The sequence below is a fragment of the Cherax quadricarinatus genome, chromosome 2 (assembly GCF_038502225.1).
Source record: "Cherax quadricarinatus isolate ZL_2023a chromosome 2, ASM3850222v1, whole genome shotgun sequence".
NCBI classification, from domain to species: Eukaryota; Metazoa; Arthropoda; class Malacostraca; order Decapoda; family Parastacidae; genus Cherax; species Cherax quadricarinatus.
The window spans coordinates 60237933-60265844 of record NC_091293.1 but is presented as its reverse complement, the minus strand read 5'-3'; the positions used below and the strand labels follow the sequence as shown (position 1 = coordinate 60265844).

General features: G+C 39.7%; 1 protein-coding gene across 1 annotated transcript in view; it reads right to left on the bottom strand.

Moving 5' to 3' along the window:
- The window catches only part of LOC128684437 (AN1-type zinc finger protein 2A), an 84161-nt gene that overhangs the window by 7415 nt on the left and 48834 nt on the right, over positions 1–27912 (bottom strand). The window contains exon 5 of the mRNA XM_053770595.2: positions 10723–10915. Within this exon, the coding sequence (XP_053626570.2) occupies positions 10723–10915 (193 nt within the window). The remainder of the gene's footprint in view (positions 1–10722; positions 10916–27912) is intronic.

Genomic DNA, 27912 nt, shown 5'->3' with positions numbered 1-27912 from the left:
ACAAGAACTATTTAGAAAAAGGAGAAAAACCTAGATGTATGTATATATATATATGCATGTGCGTGTCTGTGAAGTGTGACCAAAGTGTAAGTAGGAGTAGCAAGATATCCCTGTTATCTTAGCGTGTTTATGAGACAGAAAAAGAAACCAGCAATCCTACCATCATGCAAAACAGTTACAGGTTTCTGTTTCACAGTCATCTGGCAGGACGGTAGTACTTCCCTGGGTGGTTGCTGTCTACCAACCTACTACACGTATACATATACATATACGTATACGCATACATATACACAACATATCCCTCCAAACTGCCAATATCCCAAACCCCTCCTTTAAAGTGCAGGCATTGTACTTCCCATTTCCAGGACTCAAGTCAGGCTATAATGATGATCCGATACGAAATGTCACCATATCAAAAACAATATACAGTGGAACCTCTACTTGCGAGTTTAATCCATTCCATGACCTTGCTCGCAACTGGATTTGCTCGTTTGCAGAGTCAATTTTCCTCATTTAAATTAATTGAAATGCAATTAATCCATTCCAGTGGAATTCTGTAGTACTTCAATAATTTTGCTAATATCAACTCTACGGCTTATTTATCTATCTCACTTCATCTAGTATGACATAATAAACAAAATAAATAACATACAAACCTGATATATACTCTAAAATTAATAAAATGTGTCATTCATGTGGTGGTATGGGCGGTGTCAGCGGTGGACGAGTGTGTGTCTGGAGACCGGGCAAAATACTACTTCATGAATAATTTAACTAATATCATCTATACGGCTTATTTATCTTTCACAGTTCATCTAATATGACATAACAAACAATATGAATAACAGAAACATGATATATACTCTAGAATGAATAAAATATGTCATTCATTAGTGGTATGGGCGGTGTCGGCGGTGGACGAGAGTTTGTCTGGAGACTGATGAAAATACTTCATGAATAATTTTGCTAATATCTATATGGCTTATTTATATATCACAGTTCATCTAATATGGCATAACAAACAATAAAAATAACATAGAAACATGATATATACTCTAGAATGAATAAAATGTCATTATGTAACAGGTGGAGGCAGCCACAACCGCTCCCTCATTGTTGTGGTAAACACTGCCATCTAGTGACAGCCTTTTGAAGCCATTATAATTGTTACATGTAGTACATTATTATTATATATGTATTATTATTATACATATATTATTATTATTCTTATTATTATTACTGTATTGTATTACTATACTATTATTATTATATGTATTATTATACATATTATTATTATACATATTATAATTATTATTATTATTATATAAATAATTTGTAATTTTTATTCACGCAAAAAATATAAGATTTACTGTTATTCCTTATTGCAATAATTGTATAAATAATGTCAACCCATTCACGACTGCATATTGGAATGGACAGTGACGTCATTTGTTTACTTTGAAACAGCCAAGCAATGGACCATTTCCCCTAGGTTGAGCTCTATTTCAAGGTACTTTTTGTCGTGAAAGCAATTAAAATCATATCTATTTCTGTAATATATCTTCCATTCTATGAAATGAGACCATAAAAACGAGAATACAACCAGAAAAACCATTCAAAATTACCGCTAAGGGGTGGCTAATTGCTGAAAAGTGAACTCCATTATTTATGCTTAGATTTCTTTCATTTTTGGTGTACATTAAGAAGCATCTTTCCATCATATATTGCCCAAGTTTCAATAAGATAATCCAACAAACAAATGAGATACAATTCCCAAAATCAAGAGCAAGAGCCCCTCACCAGTGTCAAGGAACCTGCCTTGGGTCTGCTCGCTTGTGGAAATTTTGCTCGTGTATGGAAGCAAAAACTCGACCCATCGATTGCTCGTATTTGGAAAAACTCGCACGTGGACACGCTCGCAAGTAGAGGTTCCACTGTACTCAGATCCCAACATAATCGAGGTTCAGACATGTATGCGCGGAGCCCCAGACCAACAAAATGAGATTAGTCATGAGGGAGCCTTCACCAAATTCAACTTCAATAACAAGAACATAAAGTGGGACCAAGTAAACCTAGTCCTAAACGATATAAGCTGGGAAGATAGACTAAGCAACACAGACCCTAACTTATGCCTAGAACAGATTAACTCGGTGGCACTCGATGTATGCTCAAGGCTTATTCCTTTAACAAAAAGGAGGAGTAGATGTAAAATAGAAAGAGACAGGTGCTCCCTTTACAAGTGACGGAAAAGAATAACAGAGCGGCTAAAAGAGGCCAATACATATATCTGAAATGCATAGGGAGACACTGGTCAGAGAAATAACAAACATCGAACTTAAGCTAAAGGAATCTTATAGGAGTCAGGAATCACGGGAAGAACTAAAAGCCATAAATGAAATCAAAAGAAACCCAAAGTATTTCTCTTCTTATGCCAAATCAAAGTCGAGAACAACATCCAGTATTGGGCCCCTACTTAAACAAGATGGGTCCTACACAGATGACAGCAAGGAAATGAGTGAGCTACTCAAGTCAAAATATGACTCAGTTTTTAGCAAGCCGCTAACCAGACTGAGTCGAAGATAAAAATAAGTTTTTTATGAGCCACAGAATTTGGTAAACACAAGCCTACCTGATGTTATCCTGACGCCAAATGACTTTGAACAGGCGATAAATGACATACCCATGCACTCTGCCCCAAAGCCAGACTCATGGAACTCCGTGTTCATCAAGGACTGCAAGAAGCCCCTATCACGAGCCTTTACCATCCTATGGAGAGGGAGCATGGACACGGGGGTCATCCCACAGTTACTAAAAACAACAGACATAGCCCCACTCTACAAAGGGGGCAGTAAAGCAATAGCAAAGAACTACAGACCAATAGCACTAGCATCCCATATCATAAAAATCTTTGAAAGGGTCCTAAGAAGCAACATCACCACTCATTTAGATACCCACCAATTACACAACCCAGGGCAACATGGGTTAAGAGCAGGTCGCTCCTGTCTGTCCTAACTACTGGATCACTACTACAAGGTCCTAAATGCACTAGAAGACAAAATGAATGCAGATGTAATATATACAGACATTGCAAAAGCCTTCGACAAGTGTGGCCATGGCGTAATAGCACAAAAAATGCATGCTAAGTGAATAACAGGAAAAGTTGGTAGATGGATCTATAATTTCCTCACAAACAGAACACAAAGAATAGTAGTCAACAGAGTAAAGTCTGAGGCGACTACGGTGAAAAGCTCTGTTCCACAAGGCACAGTACGCGCTCCAATCTTGTTTCTCATCCTCATATCTGACATAGACAAGGATGTCAGCCACAGCACCATGTCTTCCTTTGCAGATGACACCCAAATCTGCATGACAGTGTCTTCCATTGCAGACACTGCAAGGCTCCAGGGAGACATCAGCCAAATCTTTCACTGGGCTGCAGAAAACAATATGAAGTTCAACGATGAGAAATTTCAATTACTCCGATATGGTAAATATGAGAAAATTAAAACTTCATCAGAGTACAAAACAAATTCCTGCCACAAAATAGAGCGAAAAACCAACGTCAAAGGCCTGGGAGTGATCATGTCGGAGGATCTCACATTCAAGGACCGTAACATTGTATCAATCGCATCTGCTAGAAAAATGACAGGATGGATAATGAGAACCTTCAAAACTAGGGATGCCAAGCCCATGATGACACTCTTCAGGTCACTTGTTCTATCTAGGCTGGAATATTGCTGCACACTAACAGCACCTTTCAAGGCAGGTGAAATTGCTGACCTAGAAAATGTACAGAGAACCTTCATGGTGCGCATAACGGAGATAAAACACCTCAATTACTGGGAGTGCTTGAAGTTCCTGAACCTGTACTCCCTGGAATGCAGGTGGGAGAGATACACGATTATATACACCTGGAAAATCCTAGAGGGACTAGTCCCGAACTTGCACATGAAAATCACTCACAATGAAAGCAAAAGACTCAGCAGACAATGCAACATCCCCCAATGAAAAGCAGGGGTGTCACTAGCATGTCAAAAGACAATACAGTAAGTGCCAGGGGCCTGAGACTGTTCAACTGCCTCCCAGCATACATAAGGGGGATTACCAATAGATCCCTGGCTGTCTTCAAGCAGGCACTGGACAAGCTGTTAAAGTCAGTACCTAACCAGCCGGGCTGTTGCTCATATGTTGGATTGCGTGCAGCCAGCAGTAACAGCCTGGTTGATTAGGCTCTGATCCACCATGAGGCCTGGCCACAGACTGGGCCGTGGGGGCATTGACCCCCGGAACTCTCTCCAGGTAAACTCCAGGTAATAAAAAAATAACAGGCTTCCCTGAATCCCTTCACTAAATATTATCCTGTTCACATTCCAACAGCTTGTCAAGTCCCAAAAACCATTTATCTCCATTCACTCCTATCTAACATGCTCACGCACGCTTGCTGGAAGTCCAAGCCCCTCGCCCACAAAACCTCCTTTACCCCCTCCCTCCAACCTTTTCGAGGACGACCCCTACCCTGCCTTCCTTCCCCTACAGATTTATACGCTCTCTCCGTCATTCTACTTTGATCCATTCTCTCTAAATGACCAAACCACCTCAACAACCCCTCTTCAGCCTTCTGATTAATACTTTTATTAACTCCACATCTTCTCCTAATTTCTACACTCTGAAATTTCTGCATAATATTTACACCACACATTGCCCTCAGACAGGACATCTCCACTGCCTCCAACCATCTCCTCGCAGCAGCATATACAACCCAACGCTTCGCTTCACACCCATATATGAGTGTTGGTACCACTATACTTCCATATATTCCCTTCTTAGCCTCCATAGATAACGTTTTTTGTCTCCACGTATACCTCAACGCACCACTCACCTTTTTTCCTTCATCAATTCTATGATTAGCCTCATCCTTCATAAATCCATCCGCTGACACGTCAACTCCCAAATATCTGAAAACATTCACTTCTTCCATACTCCTCTCCAATTTGATATCCAACACAAGAACACAACACAAGAAAGGAGGAACACTGCAGCAGGCCTGTTGGCCCATATTAGGCAGGCCCTTTATAATCCATCCCACTAACAAAACATTTGCCCAACCCAATTTTCAATGCCACCCAAGAAATAAGCTCTGATAACTCTATCCACTCTCATATGCAAGTCCCACTCAAATCCAACCCCTCTCAGTCATGCATTTATCCAACCTAAATTTGAAACTACCCAAGGTTTTAGCCTCAATAACCCAACTAGGTAGACTGTTCCACTCATCAACTACCCTATTTCCAAACCAATACTTTCCTATATCTTTTCTAAATCTAAACTTGTCTAATTTGAATCCATTACTGCAGGTTCTCTTTTGGAGAGAGATCCTCAAGACCTTATATATCTCCTTTATTAATACCCATCTTTCACTTATACACTTCGATCATGTCTCCCCTCATTCTTCGTCTAACAAGTGAATGTAATTTAAGGGTCTTCAATCTTTCTTCATAAGGAAGATTTCTAATGCTATGTATTAATTTAGTCATTCTACACTGAACGTTTTCTAACGAATTTATGTCCATTCTGTAATATGGAGACCAGTACTGAGCTGCATAATCTAGGTGAGGCCTTACTAATGAAGTATAAAGCTGTAATATAACCAATGAACTTCTGTTGCTTACACTTCTTGATATAAATCCCAGTAATCTGTTTGCTTTATAACGTACGGTTAGGCATTGCTGTCTTGGTTTAAGGTTGCTACTTATTATAACCCCCAAGGTCTTTTTACAATCTGTATGGCTAAGTTCTACATTATTTAACTTATAAATGCTAGGGTTGTGGACACTCAAGAGCTTCAGAATTGTGCATTTATCTACATTGAACTGCACCTGCCACTTTTCTGACCAGTTATTGAGTTTGTCTAAATCCTCCTGAAGTTTCCTGATATCTACGTTTGAATCAATTACCCTACCTAACTTTGTGTCATCAGGGAATTTGCTCATTACACTAGTAATTCCCTCATCAAAATCATTGATGTATATTATAAACAACACAGGGCCTAAGACTGATCCCTGTGGAAAGCCACTTGTTACGAATCCCCACTCGGATTTAACCCCATTTATGTATACTCTTTGCTTCCTGTTTGTGAGCCATGACTATCCATGACAGCACTTTTTCCCCAATGCCATGAGCTGCCACTTTCTTTAACAATCTTTGGTGCGGTACTCTATTGAAAGCCTTACTAAAATCTAAATAAACAATAACAGCCTCAAAAGCTTTACTGAAGAAAGTTAATAAATTAGTTAGACAAGAACAGCCTCTCGTGAATCCATGCTGAGTATCATTAATCAGATTATGCTTATCCAGATGGCTTCTCATAATCTCAGCTATAATTGCCTCTAGTAATTTGACTACTATTGAGGTTAGGCTTACTGGGCGGTAATTTGAAGGTAACGACTTGTCCCCTGCTTTAAAAATAGGAATTACATTAGCACTCTTCCACATATCAGACACTACACCTGTTTGATGAGATAAATTAAAAATATTAGTTAACGGTTCACAAAGTTCCATTTTGCATTCCTTAAGAACCCTTGAAAAAAGCTCATCAGGACCCGGTGATTTATTTTGTTTCAGATATACCTTTGATATACCTTTGAAGAATTTCGAGAGTATATCTACTCTCTGAGCCCGGCCATGGGCCAGGCTCATCTGGTGCTCGCCTGGTCAACCAGGCTGTTGCTGCTGGAGGCCCACTGCCCCACATATCCATCACAGCCTGGTTGATCTGGCACCTGGTGAAGATACTTGTCTAGTTTCCTCTTGAAGGCTTCAACACTTGTTCCAGCAGTGTTTCTGATATCTTCTGGTAAGATGTTGAAAAGTCTGGGACCCCGGATGTTGATACAGTGTTCCCTTATTGTCCCCACTGCACCCCTGCTCCTCACTGGGTTTATTTTACACTTCCTCCCATATCTCTCACTCCAGTATGTTGTTATGGCAGTGTGCAGATTTGGGACCAAGCCCTCATGTACCTCTCTCTCCTCCGCTCCAATGAGTACATGTTCAAGACTTGAAGGCATTCCCAGTAGTTTAGGTGCTTTACTGGCTCAATGTGAGCCGTAAACGATCTCTGTATTTGTTCCAGCTTCGATATTTCTCCTGCCCTGAACAGGGCCGTCAGCACTGAGCAATATTCTAAGTGAGGGAGCACTAGCTATTTGAAGTGTCACCATCGGCATTGTTTCCCTTGTTTTGAAAGTTCTCAATACCCACCCAGTCATCTTCCTGCCTGTCGTGATCTTTGTCTTGTTATGGTCTTTAAAAGAAAGGTCCGCTGACAGAATTATTCCTAGGTCTTTTACGTGTTCCTTACGTTTTATTTGGTGACCCTCTTGAGTTTTGTATATAGTGCTCCTTTTGAGTACTTCATTCTTTCCATACCTAAGCAGCTGGAACTTATCACCATTGAACGTCATGTTTTCCACTGCCCACTGGAAAACCGTTTATGTCTTCCTGTACTTTTTCAGTGTCCTATACCGTACTGACTTTTATGCTTATTTTAGTGTCCATTTGCTTCATAACCATTTCATTAGTGACTGTGATGTTACATAATTTATCTTCTTCAGGTCCACTATAAAAATTAATTACTGGGATACTGTTAATGTGTTCCTGTGTAAAAACCGAGAGAAAATAATTATTTAAAATCAAGCACATTTCATTCTCTTTGTCAGTAAAATGCCCCAAATTATTTTTAAGGGGCCCTATCTTATCCCTAACTTTTGTTCTATAAACCTGGAAAAAACTTTTTGGGTTAGTTTTCGAATCCCTAGCAACTTTAATTTCGTACCTCCGTTTAGCTTTTCTTATCCCCTTTTTAACGTCCCTCTTAATGTCAATGTACCGATTCATAAGATGACCCTCACCTATTATTCATCCATTTTGGGTCATTTCTATTTGATCTAATTTCCTTATATGGGCTAAATGTTCTTTGGGCAGCATGTATTTGTTAAGAAAGCTGTCATACTGATAGCTCTCTTCGTTACCCCCAGTCCACAGATGATAAGTGTTCTCTAAGCCCATTGTAACCTGCTAAGCGAAAATCTGGGACCATTACTGAATTATCCCTACTGTCATACTTCCATTCAATGCTAAAGGTAATTGATTTGTGATTGCTTGTGCCAAGTTCCTTTGTAATTTCTAAATTATTAACCCTTTCAGGGTCAGCAGGCCCTCTCCTAAACTTGTTCTCAGGGTCAGAAATTTTTAGAAAAAAAAAAAAAAATTTCTTATGAAGTGATAGAGAATCTTTTCCCGATCATAATGACACCAAAAGTATGAAATTTGATGGAAAACTTACGGAATTATGCTCTTGTGAAGTTAGAGATCTCGACGATGTTTACGCATTGGCGATTTTGCCCACATTGAGCCCTATTTTCCTTCAATTCCAATGTACCAATCAACAAAAATCATAACTATTTCGCTAGAACTCTATTTTTTCTATCGAATAAGTACAAGAAACCACCCATTTACCGATTTCAACTATACAATAAAGTGGTCCGAAATTGGCAATTTTGCCAATTTCACACAAATTTCAAAAGATGCCAATTTCCAAACAGGGTCCAGAATAAACAAGACACATTCCTGGCACTAATATAACATTTCCTATGTTCATTAGTCATGTCCCCAGGCCTCTGTTACATTTCTTTTGCTTTCCACTTTGAATTTTTATTCTCACAAAAATAGATTTACTGTTATGCAGACTACTGCATTAGTGTAGAAATGGTGTAGAAATGGTATAAATAATATCAGCGCACTTGTGAAAGAATATTAGACTCACCAGTTGACGTGTATCGGACACATGGCATGTTTTGTTTACTTTTGAACTTTGGCAAATATCGAACATTTCTGCTACTTTGAGCTCAATTTCAAGGTACTTTCCATTGTGAAACCAATCAAAATCATCTCAATTTCTGTAATATGTCTTCCATTCTATAAAATGAGACCAGGAAAGCTAGAATACAACCATAAATAGCATACGAAAATACACTGCAAAATCGCTGTTTTAAACCAAAAACACGTTTTTTTTTTCTCATTATGCACTGTGCTGCAGTATTTTTTTTATACTGTGCACACTGGCCACATAGACCCATTCTTTCATATGTAGGCCTACCAGCTTTCTCTCGCTATATTTGAAGGTGCTAGAATTTATGCATACTAGTACGGCACCAACCCTGGTGTGCAAGCCGTACTAGTACGGCACCAACCCTGAAAGGGTTAACAAGGGTTTCCTTATTTGCCAGAACCAAGTCGAGCAGGTTATTTCTCCTTGTAGGCTCTGTCACAAACTGCCTCAAAAAACAATCCTGAACTATAGATGAATGGTTCAGAGAACCGACACGATGTTAATTTAGACACATGTGCAACTCTTGGGTATCTTTATTGAGGAAATGTTTTGCAACACAGTGGCTTCATCAGTCCAAACAAAGGAGAAACTTGAAGAACAGGAGGAGAATGAGGTAATCAGTCCCTCAACCTTGAGTTGATGTGGTCAGTCCATCAATCTTGAATAGAATATGGCATATAAGCGAAGAGTCAGCTTATAAACCATAGGCAGGAGAGGTGCAGCAGTCGTAGGTGTTGTCACATTTGTCCAATGTGGAAGTAGGTCGTGCCCAAGGGTTAGGCAAGTGAAGAATTTCCAAGTATTAAGATCCCAAGAAGTTGCAGTGTCTGACAGGATTGTAGATGAATGGTTCAGAGAACTGACACGATGTTAAGTTAGACACATGTGCAACTCTTGGGTATCTTTATTGAGGAAACGTTTCACCACACCATTTCTACACTAATGCAGTGGTCTGCATAACAGTAAATCTTCTATTTTTTTGTGAGAATAAAATTTCAAAGTGGAAAGCAAAAGAATGTAAGAGGGGTGCGGGGATGTGACTAATGAACAGAGGAAATGTTATTTTAGTGCCAGGAATGTCTTTCTTGTTTATTCTGGACCCTATTTGGAAATTGGCATCTTTTGAAATTTGTGTGAAATTGGCAAAATTGCTAAATTCTGACCACTGTACTGGATAGTTGAAATCAGTAAATGGGTGGTTTCTTGTGCTCATTCGATAGAAAAAATGGAGTTCTAGTGAAATAGTTATGATTTTTGTTGACTAGTACACTGGAATTGGCCGAAAATAGGGCTCAAAGTGGGCAAAATCAATGATGCGTAAACATTGTCGAGACCGATAACTTTGTGAGAGCATAATTCTGTAAGTTTTCCATCAAATTTCATACTTTTGGTGTCATTATGATCAGGAAAAGATTCTCTATCTTTTCATAAGAAAAAATATTTTTTTTTTTAAATTTGGGCGACCCTGAGAACAAGTCTGGGAAAGGGCCTGGGGACCCTGAAAGGGTTAAAAAAAATATTTTTTGTTAATACTTTTGGCTGTCTGAAACGGATTAATTGGGTTTCCATTATTTCTTATGGGGAAAATAGATTTGCCAATCATGAATTTCGCCAGTCGGCAGAGTCTCTGGAATGGATTAATCACGAAACTCAAGGGTCCACTGTAATTTGAAATATCCATATTGGTGGAACGCCATAAAGCAGGGCCCCTACCATATTTGGAACACTAGTGGAGAGGTGTAAATCAACACCATGACAGTTAAAAGGTTAAATTTGCTGTTAACTGATTTTATCTCAGAGTACCTTTTAAATTCTTAGAACTGTCTGCTTACCATGCCACCTTGAAGTTTGGAGAGGTTGAGCGAGTGCACAGGCTGAGTATGACCAGTTGGCCTAGGACCTCCTGAAGCTGGTGAAAAGTGTCTATTGATACTCTTGCTGCTCCCATTACTGGTACTCTGAGTTCGGCTTGCACTTCCACCGCCTTGTTTTTTGTTACTAGCCTGTCTTGCTGTAACAGCCGCTCTGTCAAGAGATATATCATCGTGAATTAAATTTACTTATGTGCTAGAAAAATTTTTTACTCCATACAGATATTTTGTAAAGCAATAATTTGTTTTACTGCTTCAGGGGTACTAAGAACAAAGTCCTAATTATATAAAAAAATAAAAATTCATTCCAACTAATGTCATTATAAGATGATTATGAACCTGAAGTAAGTTTCAGCCATATCACAAATGCTATAAGAAACTAGCACTTGTTTATCTGTGTGAACTTAACCTTAAAAAAGAATCAAAAGTAATGAGAATTTTTGTTTGCACTAACATATGTATAATAACAATGTCACAGTAGATGATCAATTATGTGGCTGCCCCTTTGTTGGTAGGGAGCATCAGATTTTCAGTGCTGGATGATCACAATTTTTGTATGGCCCCATTGTTTTCAATGTTTCTTTTCACATTACGTATTTGTTTAGGTGCAGGATCAAACAAAATTGCTAGATAATGTTAGAGGCAGAATAACCGTATGCCCATTAATCAATGATCTACTATGCAGGTTTCCTTTGATTATGCATGTTCATTTTATACAAATTCACTATAATGCAATGTTCAATTTCTATTCATAATTCTGTATGCATGATACACATTTTCGGTTTGAGATCTGTGCGAATGGCAAAACGTATCAAAGAGTCTTGTTATGAGGAATCGTGTTGATGGCCTGACTGAGCTTAATACAACTGCTCTGGTCTGGGAACACATCAGTTATATAAAGCAAGACACACTTATAATATAACTGAATTTCCTTAAAAAAGTTCAACCATGTTTTCTTGTGCAAAGCAAATTCAGTCTGTTTCAGAATTACACTTGAGTTTTGTTATTAGATTAATTGACCTTGGTGGTCTAGAAAACAATAATGAAGGGGAAAGGAAAGGAGTTACATATTTTGCCAGAAAGGTTGCATCACCTAATGGTGCACCATATTATTCCATTCTACATTGTACTTTCAGTTATAAGTTTTTTTAATTTCTTCATTCATCATTTTTTCTAGGTAGTAGGTTGGTAGACAGCAACCGCCCCGGGAGGTACTACCGTCCTGCCATGTAAGTGTAAAACGAAAGCCTGCAATTGTTTTACATGATGGTAGGATTGCTGGTGTCCTTTTTCTGTTTCATAAACATGCAAGATTTCAGGTACGTCTTGCTACTTCTACTTACACTTAGGTCACACTACACATACATGTACAAGCATATATATACACACCCCTCTGGGTTTTCTTCTATTTTCTTTCTAGTTCTTATTCTTGTTTATTTCCTCTTATCTCCATGGGGAAGTGGAACAGAATTCTTCCTCCGTAAGCCATGTGTGTTGTAAGAGGCGACTAAAATGCTGGGAGCAAGGGGCTAGTAACCCCTTCTCCCGTATAGATTACTAAATTTAAAAATAGAAACTTTCGTTTTTCTTTTTGGGCCACCCTGCCTTGGTGGGATATGGCCGGTTTGTTGAAAAAAAAAGAATCATCATTTTTCTGTTATTGGTTGGGGTTCTATATTTTACAGATTTTTTTTTTTTTTTTTTTTAAGAAAATTCCTCACATAGAAACACACACACACTGAGGAAATACTCATTTTTAAAACAATCATAATTCTTAAGCTAGGAAGTGATCACCGTTTACTTGCATCATTGTGGTTTGTGCTACAGTGACTTAGTCTCTTAAGAACAGTTCAAGTATGAAGAGCCCATCATTTTACTGGAATGGAGAGATTATTTACTAATGCACAAAAATTACATTATTTTATGACCCAAACTTCTTTAGTATTCTTCCATTAATAACATTTTTTTTTCTTATGAGACATACAAATTAGTTCCAGTAGTTTTACATTTCAACTAATAACAATTTAGATTTTGATATACAGTAGGGCCCACTTATACGGCAGGTTATTTTCCAGGGTACCACCGTAAAGTGGAAATTGCCGTAAAGTGGAATGCCCTTTTTCCACTTATACATAAACTTACGCATATACAGTAAATGCCAGATAACAAGTTTACACTAATATATATTAAGATAGCAACAGAACTAGGCATTAAAAAAAAAATAAAAAAGTAAAATACACATATAGTACATTCATTACTTACCTATAAAATATTTGTAGGTTTAACCCTTTCAGGGTCGGCAGGCCCTCTCCCAAACCTGTTCTCAGGGTCGGAAAATATTCCAAAAAAAGAAAAAAAAAATTTTATCTTAGAAAAGATAGTTTTTTTTTTTCTAAATTTTATAGGCTAAAAAAATTTTTTTTGCCATCAATACTTACTGAGATATGGAGGCATAAAGTTGACAGAAAGTGAACAGCATACAGCAAGATCGCTGACTGCCGGTCACCCGGTAATCGTTTATTTTGTTCCTTTATACTTTTTTTCTATTATTTTTTATATTTTTTTTTTCAAGTAACTTTTATGGCCTGTGAGGCCAACATGAGCACTATTTTGTAAGTTTTTTCTCTTTCTATATTACACAATAACTGCACAAACACTGTCACTATATTGCTTACAAAACTTGTTTACACAAATGAACAATATAAAATGTTTATTACTATTTTTCTATATTTTCTATACACATATACAGTCACAGGACATGTTTCTAGAAGTTCTGCAGCCTGTGGAAGTCCTTGAAACATGGTGTCATGCACAGTGGTGTTTTATACTCCTCACACATAAAACAAGCATCTCTGCATTGTTGTGGATGTTTTTTTGTATGTGCACAGATGTAACACGTCTTCTGAGCCTTTTTCTTGAAAGCAGTAGCAGGCAGTTTTGTAAGGAAGTGATCACCATGCTTCAGATGAGAAGGCAGTTGTTGATAATTTCGTGGGCGGTTTTCTATTGCAGGTGTTGTTCCTTGGTACTTGATTATTATTTGTCTGATGACAGATAAACAAAATTCACCATATGGTGGTTTGTTTCTGGTCCTCATCTTATACACATTATAAGCATTGAGCGTGGAAATGTCCAGAATATGGAACACAATCAGCAAACCCAATCTGCATGTCACATTTGTCCACTGAATGCATATTGAGGGTGTAGTCAATCACAGCTGCAGGTTTTAGAATGGGTTCATTGCTCTCTCTATGCTGCCTGCCAGTGTCTGCCATTTCGTTAGGGTGAACTGAAGACAACAGTGTGACATCTCGTTTGTCATGCCACCGAAATGCCATGATGTCATTTGCAGCAAATGCCTGCACCTCACCTCTACGAGTGCCAGCGTCGAACCTGGGCATATGTTTACAATTTGCACACACTGTGCCACACACATCTGTCATGTTCACTCGCAAGAAATCACTGAGTAAGGGGGCTTGTGTACCAGTTATCAGTATATAATATATGCCCCTTACCAAGATATGGTTCCATCATTGTTCTAACCACATCACCAGAAATACCCAGTAACTTCCTGGTATCTCGCAATGTATTACTTCCAGTGTACACAATTATATCCAATACAAGACCACTGTAGTAATAATAAAGCACAAACAACTTTATACCAAAGCGTTTCCTCTTGCTTGGTATGTACTGCTTGAATGAGAGTCTTCCTTTGAACAGAATCAAAGACTCATCAATAACAAGCTTCCTGAAGGGATAAAAATACATACTACTGAATTTTTGTTTCAGATACACAAACACATTCCTATTCTTATATAACCTTTCATTTCTGTCAGGCCTGGTTTTGTCTGAGAAGTGAAGCATACATAATAGTAGCACAAATCGATTCACTCCTATTATATCACTGAAACCTGGGGTTGCAATCAGGCAGTTCTGTCGACCAGTATGATTTGACACTGTACTTATACACATGTGGCATAAGCATTATATTTTATTTTATTTTATTATCACACTGAACCCCTTCATAAATGTTACTTTGCTCACACTCCAACAGCACGTCAAGTATTAAAAACCATTTGTCTCCATTCACTCCTATCAAACACGCTCACGCATACCTGCCGGAAGTCCAAGGCCCTCGCACACAAAACCTCCTTTACCCCCTCCCTCCAACCTTTCCTAGGCCGACCCCTACCCCACCTTCCTTCCACTACAGACTGATACACTCTTGAAGTCACTCTGTTTCGCTCCATTCTCTCTACATGTCCGAACCACCTCAACAACCCTTCCTCAGCCCTCTGGACAATCCCGCACCTCCTCCTAACTTCCAAACTATGAGTTCTCTGCATTATATTCACACCACACATTGCCCTCAGACGTGACATCTCCACTGCCTCCAGCCTTCTCCTCGCTGCAACATTCATCACCCATGCTTCACACCCATATAAGAGCGTTGGTAAAACTATACTCTCATACATTACCCTCTTTGCCTCCAAGGACAAAGTTCTTTGTCTCCACAGACTCCTAAGTGCACCACTCACCCTTTTCCCCTCATCAATTCTATGATTCACCTCATCTTTCATAGACCCATCCGCTGACACGTCCACTCCCAAATATCTGAATACATTCACCTCCTCCATACTTTCTCCCTCCAATCTGATATCCTATCTTTCATCACCTAAGCATTATAGTGGCAAACAAAAGATACATCTCAACCACAGTTGTCCCCTTCCACTGGTGTACCTGTGAGTTTGGTGAAAGTATTGTGTTTGCCATGGTGTAATCGAAGTATCTGTTGCTTTCCCTGACAATTTCCATCAGGGGTTCGTCAAAGAATAACTCGAAACATTCCAGTTCAGTGGCATTGTTCCCAAGTGTACAAGATGGCCGTATTCCACTTTGACTTTCATCAAAGTGATGGGCACTGGGAACAAAATTGGCAGCATCCTGCCAATCCCAAGTGTGGTCTGCTGGTGGGTACTGGATATTGACAGGTGGGTGTGGCTGTGGAGGCTGGTGTGGTGGGTGGGTGGGTTGGGGATGGTGGCCTTCGTTGTAGTACTGCTGAGGCAGCAGTGTGAGTGGCAGCATTGCCCGCTGCTGGTGCCTCTCGGCTGGCACCGCCACTACCACCAACAGATGCATGCACATTTTCCATCCCAATTGCACCACTATCATCTTCATTTTCACTATCTGTTCCTGTTGTACAGCCATAGGATGTACTCCGAGATGTACTCCTTCACCTTGGAATAGCGTATGGCACACTACCAGAGCGCATATACGATCGTATATACTGACGCTTCACTGGAGAATATTCTACTTCACTCTCACTACTGGAACTGTTTTCAAGAGCTGGGAGTTCATATTCACTATCACTATCATCACCATTGCTCACATCTGAGTCCTGGACATGGGAAAATAAGAGTTTCCTCTTCCGTTCTGGCACAACTGAACGTGACCAAGATGGCCCATCACCAGAGGTGGATGGCTGAGGGTCGTCTGGGTTTTCCTCACTATTACTGGTATTATGGTCATTAGTTTCAGTCACAACCTCATCAAAACCTTGAAACTCATCTTCACTGGCACTTCCATCTGTATTAGAACTGTCACTGGAGAACAAAAGTGTCCCAGTTCGCCAAGGAGTGAGGAGTTTCTTACCACGAGGCATGGTGAGCAAGGTGTACTAAAATGGCATTCCCACAATGTACCACTGGATCCCCGAATTTTTTCCTACCGCGCACACTGACCACACAGACCCATTCTCTCACATCTAGGCCTACCAGCTGTTTCCTGCTTAATTTGAAGCCGCTAGAATTTAAGAGTACAAGTACAGCACCAACCCTGGCACACAAGCCGTACTAGTATGGCACCAACCCTGAAAGGGTTAACCCTTTGAGGGTTGACAGGCCCTCTCCGAAACTCGTTCTCAGGGTCGGCCAAATTTAAAAAAAAAAAATTATTTTCTCTTATGAAAAGATAGAGAATCTTTTCCCGATCATAAAGACACCAAAAGTTTGAAATTTGATAGAAAACTTACGGAATTATGCTCTCGCAAAGTTAGCGGTCTCGGCGATGTTTACGCATCAGCGATTTTGCCCACTTTGAGCCCCATTTTCGGCCAATTTCACTGTACTAGTTGACTAAAAACATGAATATTTCGCTAGAACTATATTTTTTCTATCGAATGAGTGCAAGAAACCACCCATTTATGAAATTCAACTATCCAGTACAGTGGTCAGAATTTAGCAATTTTGCCAATTTCACACAAATTTCAAAAGATGCCAATTTCCGAATAGGGTCCAGAATAAACAAGAAAGACATTCCTGGCACTAAAATGACATTGCCTCTAGTCATTAGTCATGTCTCAAGGCCCCTCTTATATTCTTTTGCTTTCCACTTTGAATTTTTATTTTCACAAAAAATATAAGATTTACTGTTATGCAGACTACTGCATTAGTGTAAAAAATGGTATAAATATTATTGGTGCACTTGTGAAAGAATATTAGACTCACCAGTTGACGTGTACTGCACGCTTGGCACGATTTGTTTACTTTTGAAGTTTGGTAAAAATCGAACATTTCTGCTACTTTGAGCTCAATTTCAAGGCACCTTTCTTTGTAAAACCAGTCAAAATCATCTCAATTTCTGTAATATGTCTTCCATTCTATAAAATGAGACCAAGAAAACTAGAATACAACAATAAATACCATACGAAAATACACTGCAAAGTCGCTGATTTATTAAAAAAAAATGGTCAAAGTTTTTTTTTCTCATTATGCACTGTGTGCTGCAGGATTTTTTTTAGACTGTGCACACTGACCACATAGACCCATTCTTTCATATGAAGGCCTACCAGCTTTCTCCCACTAGATTTGAGGCCGCTAGAATTTATGAGTACTAGTACGTCAAAAACCCCTACGCGTAAGATGTACTAGTACGACGAAAACCCTCAAAGGGTTAATGTAGGGTGAAATGTGGCCCTGTGGCCTGGCTGGCAAAGCTCTTGCTTCACACATGGAGGGCCTGGGTTCGATTCCTGGTGGGGTGGAAACATTTCAACATGTTTCTGTACCTGTGGTCCTGTTCACCTAGCAGCAAACAGGTACCCGAGTTTTAGTCGACTGGTGTGGGTCGCATCCTGGGGGACAAAACTGAATACCCCAATGGAAATAAGACAGACAGTCCTCGATGACACACTGCCTTTCTTGGGTTATCCTGAGTGGCTAACCCTCTGGGGTTAAAAATCCGAACGAAATCTTATCCTATGAGTAGTATTTATTGTAAGAAATCAGGTGTTGTAGGTATGGTAGACAGCCAGGCAACCGCACCCCATCTACTTAACATTTAAAGCATCCCAGAGTGATAAAATGCATATACAGTTTACTCACTACTTACCTTAAAATATTTCTAGTCGTAATGTAGGGTGAGAGGTGAGTAAACGAGATAAAATGAATAAATCAGAGACAGGACAGAGATGCAGAGGATGTAAACAAACAAATGTTTGTATTATACCATACGCTAGGAATTTTTATTGACCTAAGAAAAGCGTTTGACACAGTAGACCACAACATCCTACTCCACAAACTTGACCACTATAGTATAAGAGGCCATGTGCTTGCATATTTTAAATCCTACCTTTCTAATACGTATCAGTATGTCACCATTAAAGACACAGCCTCATCAATACGGCCACTTGATACTGGAGTTCCGCAGGGAAGTGTCCTTGGACCCCTGCTCTTCCTCATTTACATCAATGATCTTCCAAACATATCCCAACACCTGAAACCCATTCTCTTTACCGACAACACGACTTATGTCATCTTCCACCCTAATCTTGCCACCCTCAACACCATTGTTAACGAGGAGCTGCTCAAAATATCAACTTGGATGACAGCCAATAAACTTACACTTAACACTGGCAAAACCTACTATATTATGTTTGGTAGCAGAGCAGGTGCTGCGCAAATTAACATTAAGATCGACAACACTCTAATTGCCAGACATAATGAGGGCAAATTCCTTGGCCTATACCTCGACAACAACCTAAATTTCAGCACCCATATCCAACACATAACAAAAAAAGTATCCAAAATGGTGGGGATCCTCTCCAAGATACGATACTACGTGCCGCAAACTGCCCTTCTCACACTATACCATTCACTTGTATATCCCTACCTCACCTATGCTATCTGTGCTTGGGGTTCAACTTCAGCAACACACCTAAAGCCAATAATAACCCAACAAAAAGCCGCAGTAAGAAGAATCACTAAATCCCATCTCTGCAACACCCCCCCCCCCCCACTCTTCACAGATCTAAACTTACTCCCTGTTCAGAACATCCACACTTACTACTGTGCAATCTATATCTACAGGACCTTAAATTCCAATATTAACCTTGACCTAAAATGCATTCTTGATAGTTCTGACAGGATCCACAGGCATAACACCAGACACAAACATCTCTATGACATTCCCAGTGTTCGACTAAACCTTTACAAAAATTCAATGTATTTCAAAGGACCTAAAATCTGGAACACCCTACCTGAAAACTCTAGAACTGCAGACACATTCATCACTTTCAAAACTACAGTTAGAAAACACCTTATCTCCCTGATCCACCCTGACAACTAACTACATGATAACCACCTGGTGGTTCAAAATTACACTCATTCACCCACTGACTATAAACCCAGAAATACTAATCTTAATTTTAAAATAATAAATCCTAACTAGTCATAAGTTTGCATATGATGCTCAAATATAGACACCTTGTATTGTGCCAAAACAAAAGCATTCACATTGCTAAACTCACAATCTGTAAGGATTTAATGTTAAGAATTAATCTAAGTCTGCTCGAAATGCCTAGCCATGCTAGGTGTCCTAGTGGCCCCCTCTGTAATTAGTATTTTATAACATGTAAACCACATACCCAAAACCTGTAAACCCCACACTGTAACCATTATAGAGAATAAACTTGAATAATACTGTACAAACATTTTACATTGTGTACAATGTAAAGTGTTTGCATTATGATAATAATAATGTGAAGCTTGGGTTGTAAATGCTGCAGCAAGGAGGCAGTTGGAGGCAGTGGAGTTGTCCTGTCTAAGGGCAATGTGTGGTGTAAATATTATGCAGAAAATTCTGAGTGTGGAAATTAGGAGAAGGTGTGGAGTTAATAAAAGTATTAGTCAGAGGGCTGAAGAGGGTTTGTTGAGGTGGTTTGGTCATTTAGAGAGAATGGATCGAAGTAGAATGACATGGAGAGTGTATAAAACTGTAGGGGAAGGAAGGCGGGGTAGAGGTCGTCCTCGAAAAGGTTGGAGGGAGGGGGTAAAGGAGGTGTTGTGGGCAAGGGGTTTGGACTTCCAGCAAGCGTTCGTGAGAGTGTTAGATAGGAGTGAATGGAGACAAATGGTATTTGGGACCTGACGAGCTGTTGGAGTGTGAGCAGGGTAATAGCTAGTGAAGGGATTCACGGAAACCGGTTATTTTATATAACCGGACTTGAGTCCTGGAAACGGTAAATACAATGCCTGCACTCTAAAGGAGGGGTTTGGGATATTGGCAGTTTGGAGGGAAATACTGTACAGTATTGTGTATTTTTTTATATGTATATACTTCTAAATCATTGTATTCTGGGCACCTCTGCAAAAACAGTGATTATGTGTGAGTGAGGTGAAAGTGTTGAATGATGATGAAAGTATTTTCTTTTTGGGGATTTTCTTTCTTTTTGGGTCACCCTGCCTCAGTGGGAGACGGCCGACTTGTTGAAAAAAAAAAAAGAAAATGAAAATGATAATATTAAATACAATACTGTTTAGCTTCCAACACAATGCAAGCACAAGTGGTGTGTGTGTGTGTGTGTGTGTGTGTGTGTGTGTGTGTGTGTGTGTGTGTGTGTGTGTGTGTGTGTGTGTGTGTGTGTGTGTGTGTGTGTGTGTGTGTCTGTCTGTCTGTCTGTGTCTGTCTGTCTGTCTGTCTCTGTCTGTCTGTCTCTGTCTGTCTGTCTCTGTCTGTCTGTCTCTGTCTGTCTGTCTGTGTCTCTGTCTGTCTCTGTCTCTCTCTCTCTCTCTCTCTGTCTCTCTGTCTCTGTCTGTCTCTGTGTCTGTCTGTCTGTCTGTCTGTCTGTCTCTCTCTCTCTCTCTCTCTCTCTCTGTCTTTCTCTCTGTCTTTCTGTCTCTCTCTCTGTCTCTCTCTGTCTCTCTCTCTGTCTGTCTGTCTGTCTCTCTCTCTCTCTCTCTCTCTCTCTCTCTCTCACAAACAACGACGACGATGACAACAATGTTTAGCTTCCAACACAATGTAAGCTTTCTCTCTGTGGATATACTGTCCTAACTAAACCGAATGAAACCCAACTATAGCCTACTGATACAATTAACAAGATAAATGACTTTTTTTCAACCATAGGATCAAATCTTGGCAGCAAAATCCCAGGTACCAATGCCCAAGCAAGCAATTTATTAGATGAGAATTTCCCAACCTCCTCCTATCTTGCACCAACCAAGCTCACAGAAGTCACCACGATTATTAAGTCACTTAAAAATAAATCAGGAAATCTGGCTCAAGTTCCTCCAGTATTGTACAAATGAGCAGCTCATGTTCTTTCGTCAGCTACAGTGGACCCCCGACATTCGATGGCATCGACATTCGATAAATCCGACATTCGATGCATTTTAACGCAAAAATTTCGCCTCGACATTCAATCGAAAACCCGCTATTCGATATGATTCGTACGAGACGTGTGGCCTGAACTGCCCCATGTGTGCCAGTGTTTACAAGCCAGCCAGTGTGCGCGCATCTAAGGATACATTCGGTACATTCCATATTATCCATATTATCACTGTTTTTGGTGCTTGTTTCTACAAAATAATTCACCACGGGCCCCAAGAAAGCTTCTAGTGCCAACCCTGTGGTAAAAAGGGTGAGAATTAGTATGGAAATTAAGAAAGATTTTGAAGGGTTTGGGGCTAACCCTGAGAAGCCTATGCCAGTTGTGGAATCCACTGTGCCTACTTCAAAGATTAAGGAAATGTGTGCAAAGTGGGTTGAACTGCAAACCTTTATGGATGAAAATCACCCTAACACAGCTATTGCAAGCCATGCTGGTGACTATTACAATGACAATGTTGTGGCCCATTTTAGACAAATCTTAAAGGAACAGGAGGTACAGAGCTCTATGGAAAGATATGTTGTGCGACAGAAGTCCAGTGACTCTCAAGCTGGTCCTAGTGGCATTAAAAGAAGAAGGGAAGTAACCCTGGAAAAAGGCTTGATACCTCAAGTCCTAATGGAAGGGGATTCCCCTTCTAAACACTATCACCATCCACACTCTCCCCTCCTCCCATCCCATCAATCATCACCAGATCTTCATTAAAGGTAAGTGTCAATTATTCTATTGTTATTAATCTATTGTTATTGTAATTATTCTATTGCATTAAACTTAATATTTCATGTGGTAAAATTTTTTTTTTCATACTTTTGGGTGTCTTACACAGATTAATTTGATTTCCATTATTTCTTATGGGGAAAATTAACTCAACTTTCGATATTTTCGACATTCGATGAGCTCTCAGGAACGGATTAATATCGAATGTCGGGGGTCCACTGTATTTCATTACTCTTTAACAAATCACTAGAAACCTGCACTTTCCCGGCACTACTCAAGATAGCAAGGGTCACACCAATACACAAAGTGGTGACCCCACAGATGTAAACAACTACAGGCCAATATCAAACTTGCCGTTGCTATCCAAAATCTTCAAGAAACTTGTGCACAAGAGATTATATTCTTTTATAACAGTGCAAAGCATCCTTAACCCCTGCCAATTTGGCTTCAGGAAAAGCAAAAGCACAAATGACGCAATTGTGATAATGTTAGACTCGCTTTACACAGCACTTGAAAAAATGAATATCCATTAGGACTCCTTATCGACCTAAGGAAAGCTTTTGATACAGCAGACCACAGCATCTTACACCACAAACTTGATCATTATGGCAGATTCTACCTTACTAACAGGCATCAATACATCTCTATTAACCCTTTGAGGGTTTTGGTCGTACTAGTACGTCTTACGCGTAGGGGTTTTTGACGTACTAGTACAGTGGACCCCCGCATACCGATTTTAATCCGTGCAAGAGGGGTCATTGTTATGTGAAATAATCGGTATGCGAATGAATTTTCCCCATAAGAAATAATGGAAATCAAATTAATCCATGCAAGACACCCAAAAGTATGAAAAAAAAAATTTTACCACATGAAATATACATTTTCCTACACACAAAGAGAAGGATACATGCACAATAGTAGAGTAGTACATGCACAGTATATATTGTGCATGTACTAGTCTACTAAATGAAGAATAAATGACACTTACCTTTATTGAAGATGCAGCAATGACTGATGAGACACTGTGTCCTGGGAGTGCCTTTTCCTCCTGAGTACTGTAGGTCCTGTTTGGCATTTTCTTCCAGAACAGGCCTTATCACACTGTGTATGCCACTACGATTCTTAAATCTCTCAAACCAACCTTTGCTGGCTTTAAATTCACCAATATGAGCACTAGTTCCAGGCATTTTTCCCTGTTCACCTGGGTGTTAGTCGACTTGTGTGGGTTGTATCCTGGGAGACAAGATTAAGGACCCCAATGGAAATAAGTTAGACAGTCTTCGATGACACTGACTTTTTTGGGTTATCCTGGGTGGCAAATCCTCTGGGGTTAATTGTTTCTTGGTATTCTCAATAAGCCACACCAACAACGGTGCTACAGCAGCAGCAGCAGCTGACGGTGGTACAGCAGCAACAGACGATGCTACAGCAGCAACAGACGATGCTACAGCAGCAGCAGACGATGCTACAGCAGCAGCAGACAATGCTACAGCAGCAGCAGCAGCTGACGGTGGTACAGCAGCAACAGACGATGCTACAGCAGCAGCAGACGATGCTACAGCAGCAGCAGACGATGCTACAGCAGCAGCAGACGATGCTACAGCAGCAGCAGCAGCTGACGGTGGTACAGCAGCAACAGACGATGCTACAGCAGTAGCAGACGATGCTACAGCAGCAGCAGACGATGCTACAGCAGCAGCAGCAGCTGACGGTGGTACAGCAGCAACAGACGATGCTACAGCAGCAGCAGACGATGCTACAGCAGCAACAGATGATGTTACAGCAGCAGCAGACGATGCTACAGCAGCAGCAGCAGCTGACGGTGGTACAGCAGCAACAGACGATGCTACAGCAGCAACAGACGATGTTACAGCAGCAGCAGACGATGCTACAGCAGCAGCAGCAGCTGACGGTGGTACAGCAGCAACAGACGATGCTACAGCAGCAACAGACGATGTTACAGCAGCAGCAGACGATGCTACAGCAGCAGCAGCAGCTGACAGTGCAGCAGCAGCAGCAGCTGTACCACCAATAGTAGCGATGGTTGATTGGGGTTTATTATACAACCTGGCCAGCTCGGAGACACGCACTCCACTTTCATACTTATCAATGATCTTTTTCTTCATCTCTATTGTAATTCTCACCCTTATTGCTGTAGGGTTGGCACTAGAAGCTTTCTTGGGGCCCATGGTCACTTATTTTCCAGAAAAAGCACCGAAAACACTGTAATAATACGAAATATTCCGATTGTATGCTTGGATGTTACCGCGGAGGCTGGCTGGTAAACAATGCCACCGGCGGAACATGTGAGCGTGGCTCAGGCCGCACATTGGACGCGTCTCGGACGAAAATCGGTGAGCGGGTTTTTAAGCGGTATGCGAGGCAAAATTTTTGCGATTAAAGCAAGCGGTATGCGGATTAATCGTTATGTGATGCCATCGGTATGTGGGGGTCCACTGTACTCATAAATTCTAGCGGCCTCAAATCTAGTGGGAGAAAGCTGGTAGGCCTTCATATGAAAGAATGGGTCTATGTGGTCAGTGTGCACAGTCTAAAAAAAATCCTGCAGCACACAGTGCATAATGAGAAAAAAAAAACTTTGACCATTTTTTTTTAATAAATCAGCGACTTTGCAGTGTATTTTCGTATGGTATTTATTGTTGTATTCTAGTTTTCTTAGTCTCATTTTATAGAATGGAAGACATATTACAGAAATTGAGTTGATTTTGACTGGTTTTACAATGAAAGGTGCCTTGAAATTGAGCTCAAAGTAGCAGAAATGTTCGATTTTTACCAAACTTCAAAAGTAAACAAATCGTGCCAAACGTGCAATACACGTCAACTGGTGAGTCTAATATTCTTTCACAAGTGCACCAATAATATTTATACCATTTTTTACACTAATGCAGTAGTCTGCATAACAGTAAATCTTATATTTTTTGTGAAAATAAAAATTCAAAGTGGAAAGCAAAAGAATATAAGAGGGGCCTTGAGACGTGACTAATGACTAGAGGAAATGTCATTTTAGTGCCAGGAATGTCTTTCTTGTTTATTCTGGACCCTATTCGGAAATTGGCATCTTTTGAAATTTGTGTGAAATTGGCAAAATTGCTAAATTCTGACCACTGTACTGGATAGTTGAATTTCATAAATGGGTGGTTTCTTGCACCCATTCGATAGAAAAAATGGAGTTCTAGCGAAATATTCATGTTTTTTGTCGACTAGTACAGTGAAATTGGCCGAAAATGGGGCTCAAAGTGGGCAAAAACGCCGATGCGTAAACATCGCCGAGACCGCTAACTTTGCGAGAGCATAATTCCGTAAGTTTTCTATCAAATTTCAAACTTTTGGTGTCTTTGTGATCGGGAAAAGATTCTCTATCTTTTCATAAGAGAAAATAATTTTTTTTTTTTTTAAATTTGGCCGACCCTGAGAACGAGTTTCGGAGAGGGCCTGTCGACCCTCAAAGGGTTAATGACACAACCTCATCAATAAGACCGCTGGATACTGGAGTACCACAGGGAAGTGTCCTTGGACCCCTGCTCTTCCTCTTATACATTAATGATCTTTCTAATTTATCTCAACACCTTAAACCTATTCTCTTTGCTGACGACATGACTGATGTCATCTCCCACCCTAATCTTGCCTCACTCAACACTATTGTTAACGAAGAGCTTGTAAAAATATTGACCTGGATAACTGCTAATAAACTTACACTAAATACTGACAAAACCTTCTACATTATGTCTGGGAGCAGAACAGGTGTTGCCCAGCTGAACATAATGATTGACAACACTCTTAGTGCTAAACATAATGAGGGCAAATTCCTGGTCCTGCACCTTGACAACAACCTGAAATTCAACACCCATATCCAACAAATAACACGAATAACAAAAAAAGTATTTAAAACAGTTGGGATCCTCTCCAAGATACATTACAATGTACCACAATCAGCCCTACTCACACTATACTATTCACTCATCTATCCCTACCTCACCTATGCTATTTGTGCCTGGGGATTAACAGCAGTAACTCACCTAAAGCCAATAATAACCCAACAGAAAGCCAGAGTAAGAATTATCATGCAATCCACTGCAAGACAACGCACACACCAACTCTTCAAAGACCTAAACCTACTCACTGTACAGAACATTCACACCTACTACTGTGCAACCTACATTTACAGAACCATTAATTCTAATATTAACTTTGAACTGAAACACTTTCTTGATCGTTGTAACAGGACTCAGACACAATATCAGACACAAAAATCTCTATGACATTCCTCGAGTCAGGCTAGACCTCTACAAAAAATTCAATGTACATAAAAGGGCCTAAAATCTGGAACTCCCTGCCTGAAAATTCTAGAACCGCAGACTCAACCACCATTTTCAAAACTACCATTAAAAAGCACACCCCATCATCAGCTAACCAAATGAAAACCACCTATTTCTCTATTTTGTATCATGAGTACATCCAAAACAACATACTATTCTTACTCTTGTTATCGGTAATGCCCCCTAATTTACACTTACACTCGCCCAAATGACTGTAAACATAAAATTTCTAATATAAGATAATCTTCCAATATATAAGCTTCTGCCTAAGATAATCTTCTAATATATGAGCTTTAACAGAAAGAGTGTGTAATGCCAAGACAAATTCCAGCCCATTCTAAATTAACCATTTGTAATATGGTTATATGTTTTGTACTACCTCACTATTATAAATCTAATTATGTATGTATCTAATAATGTATGTGAAAATGTACTGCTCCTTAACCCTTTGACTGTTTTGGCCGTATATACACGTGTTACGAGCCAGTGTTTCGGACTTTTATATACTCAATAATTCTAGCGGTTTCAAATCAAGCAGGAGAAAGCTGGTAGGCCCACTTGTGAGAGAATGGGTCTGTGTGGTCAGTGTGCACTGTATAAAAAAAAAAATCCTGCAGCATGCAGTGCATAATGAGGGAAAAAAAAAATTCCGACTGTTATTTTGGATTAAAATGCCAAACTTTGAGGTGTATTTTCCTATAGTATTTATGGTTGTATTCTCATTTTCTTGGTCTCATTAGATAGAATGGAAAACATATTACAGAAATAGAGATGATTTTTTATTAGCTTCACGATGAAAACGACCTTGAAATTGAGCTCAAAGTATCGGAAATGTTCGATTTTTACCAATGTTCAAGAGTCAGCAAATCACACCACACGTCCAATACACATTAACTGGGGAGTCTAATATTCTTTCACTAGTGCATTGATATTATTTATACAATTTTTACAATAATGCAGTAGTCTGCATAACAGTAAATCTTCTATTTTTTGTGTGAATAAAAAATCAAAATAGAAAGCAAGAGTAATATAAAAGGGGCCTGGAGACATGACTAATGAACAGAGGATATGTTATTTTAGTGCCAAGAATGTCTGCATTGTTTATTCTGGACCCTATTTTGAAATTTGCATCTTTTTTAATTTGCATCAAATTGGCCAAATTGCCAATTTCTGACCACTTTATTGGGTAGGTGAAATAGGTAAATGGGTGCTTTCTTGTACTCAATTGATAGAAAAAAATGGGGTTCTAAAGAAATAGCTGAGTTTGGTCAACTGGAACAGTAGAATTGGCCAAAAATAGGGCTCAAAATCGGCGAAATCGCCAATGCATATATATCGCCGAGATCGCTAACTTCACAGGAGCATAATTCCATAAGTTTTCAATCAAATTTCATACTTTTGGTGTCATTACCATCGGGGAAAAAGATT